Genomic DNA, 2,534 nt, shown 5'->3' with positions numbered 1-2,534 from the left:
GAATCCACTGGGAAAAAAGAACGCAATTATAAAATCGCGAGCGAGAATGATGGATTCCAGCTGAAGTTGTACTCCGCAGCCGAGAGCCTAGACACACAAAGTCGGCGTTGACATTTCCGTCTTTACTTAGGCCTTGCCGGTGCGGCCTGGGCCACGGCGCCCCCTCCCCTCTTGCCTCCTTTCCCACAAGTGGGGAGTGGAGTCGGATTGTCAGTCCTAACTTGCATCATCTCGGGGTGGTTCGGGGGGCTAGTGTCTCAGTCTCAACGCTACTTAAACCTGGCTTAGTGCGTGAGTGTAAATTTTTAATTGCACTGTAATTTCTTCAGACCCTAGCCCGCGTTCCCCCCTTTCTTGCCCCCCCAACACCGCGCTAGCTGCCTTGACTGGCACGCGCCGGGAGCCCAGGCTTGGGCCCCTCAGCGTGTCTGATTGGCTGCGGAGCAGCTCCCGTCTGCTCCGCCTGCGCCCTCATTGGGCGAGAGGCGCAGCCAGCGGCACTTCAAAGCGGGTGCTCCTCGCACTTAGGCTGAGTTTAGCCGGCGGGAGCCCGGAGTCCGCTCGGCGCGAGCGCGGGGACGCGGGAGCTGCGCGGGATCCGAGCAGGTTTCCGGAGCATCCGCCAGGCTTAGCCCCGCTCCTGGCCCCGCCGCGCAGCCCAGGGACCTGCTATGGCCACGTCTATACTCGGGGTAAGTCGGAAGTGCGACAAGGTATTCGCTTGCTTTAACTGCAGTAAATTTTCGTTATGGCTTCTCCGCGTCCGCGGCTCCGGAGAAACTGTTGCTGCCGGACTGCAGCTGCAGCTTCAGCTCCTTTTAGCACTTTCCACATTTCTGGGACTGATTCTTTCCAAGTTATTGAACCTAGGAGATGCCTTTGTAAGAAAATGATTTGTTAAGCTAGTCCTTTTTCATGTGGCTTTAAAGGAAACCTAGAGGTTTCTTTTCTTCCCCTGGTGATTTATACCCCATCCCCCCCCCCTTGCTTCGAGGATTGTTGCAATTACGCGACAGTGGTGTTTCCAGAAAACAGCCTTAATCGTTTTTCAGTCCGTGTTGTCACGTTAACAAACATTTACACTTCTGTGGCTCCCCAGTTCGCCTGTGACTTTGAAATCCATCGCTGGGTCCCTTCACCTCGGATTCTTGTTTTCATAATCCAGGGTTTGGGGGGGGGCGGTAAACATTTAAAGCAACGTTTTCTATTAAAAAGAGTCAAGTCGTAGTCACCCTTGGGAAGAGTGCCCCAAGTTTCCGTCGCCCCTGAGCCGCTGTTTCGACCGCCTCCGCCCTCACCCGGTGTTTGTTGTCGAAGTGTTTACTTCCGTGCTTTACCCCGAAGGGCGATTTGGGGGCATGAAGGAGGGAATCGGGCTTATCGCGAGCGGGAGGCGAGCAACTCGAGTCCGGCCCTGCGTAAGGTTGCAGCGGCTGAGACGGGGAGAATCGAGACATCTTTGATTTGTAGCCCCACCGGAGAACAACTTTGCAGCGCCGGGACCCTCTCCCTTGGGATCGCCTCTGCCCCGCGCGGGACACAAGCGCATCCTTGGCAAGCGCGGGGGGAGCAGGCGTGAGCCCGGGAGCCACGACCCCCCGGGACCAGCCGCGGGGAAACGAGGCTGCTCACGGGTGCACTTTGTGTCTTCCTCCCACTTCTTCCTGCCCTCTTTCTCCTCGCTCCCTCCCTCACCCCACCCACTTTAGGAAGAGCCGCGCTTCGGAACGACCCCGTTGGCCATGCTGGCGGCGACCTGCAACAAGATCGGCAACACGAGCCCGCTGACGACGCTGCCAGAGTCGAGCGCCTTCGCCAAGGGCGGCTTCCACCCCTGGAAGCGCTCCTCGTCCAGCTGCAACCTCGGCTCTAGCCTCTCGGGCTTCGCCGTGGCCACCGGTGGCCGCGGCTCGGGCGGCCTGGCGGGCGGCTCGGGCGCAGCCAACAGCGCCTTCTGCCTGGCCTCCACGTCCCCCACGTCGTCCGCTTTCAGCAGCGACTACGGCGGCCTCTTTTCCAACTCGGCGGCCGCCGCGGCGGCGGCGGCCGGAGTGTCCCCGCAGGAGGCGGGCGGCCAGTCGGCCTTCATCTCCAAGGTGCACACCACGGCGGCCGACGGTCTGTACCCGCGCGTGGGCATGGCACACCCGTACGAGTCCTGGTACAAGTCAGGCTTCCACTCGACGCTGGCGGCGGGCGAGGTGACCAACGGCGCGGCGTCGTCGTGGTGGGACGTGCACAGCAGCCCGGGCTCGTGGCTGGAGGTGCAGAACCCCGCTGGGGGGCTCCAGAGCTCGCTGCACTCGGGCGCCCCCCAGGCCTCGCTGCACTCGCAGCTCGGCACCTACAACCCCGACTTCAGCTCGCTCACGCACTCGGCCTTCAGCTCCACGGGCCTCGGCTCCTCAGCCGCCGCCGCCTCGCACTTGCTCTCTACTAGCCAGCACCTGCTGGCCCAGGACGGCTTCAAGCCGGTGCTGCCCTCCTACTCGGACTCCAGCGCCGCGGTGGCGGCTGCTGCCGCCAGCGCCATG

At 61.9% G+C, this 2,534-nt stretch overlaps 1 protein-coding gene across 1 annotated transcript in view; it reads left to right on the top strand.

Moving 5' to 3' along the window:
- Window positions 1–554: 554 nt before the first annotated feature.
- Window positions 555–2,534, top strand: part of SP9 (Sp9 transcription factor) — a 5,032-nt gene continuing 3,052 nt past the window's right edge. The window contains exons 1-2 of the mRNA XM_029933304.1: window positions 555–692; window positions 1,710–2,528. Of these exons, the coding sequence (XP_029789164.1) occupies window positions 672–692; window positions 1,710–2,528 (840 nt within the window). The 5' untranslated portion in view covers window positions 555–671. The remainder of the gene's footprint in view (window positions 693–1,709; window positions 2,529–2,534) is intronic.

Source organism: Suricata suricatta, chromosome 3 (genome assembly GCF_006229205.1).
Source record: "Suricata suricatta isolate VVHF042 chromosome 3, meerkat_22Aug2017_6uvM2_HiC, whole genome shotgun sequence".
Taxonomy (NCBI): domain Eukaryota; kingdom Metazoa; phylum Chordata; class Mammalia; order Carnivora; family Herpestidae; genus Suricata; species Suricata suricatta.
This window is presented reverse-complemented; position numbering and strand designations above follow the sequence as displayed.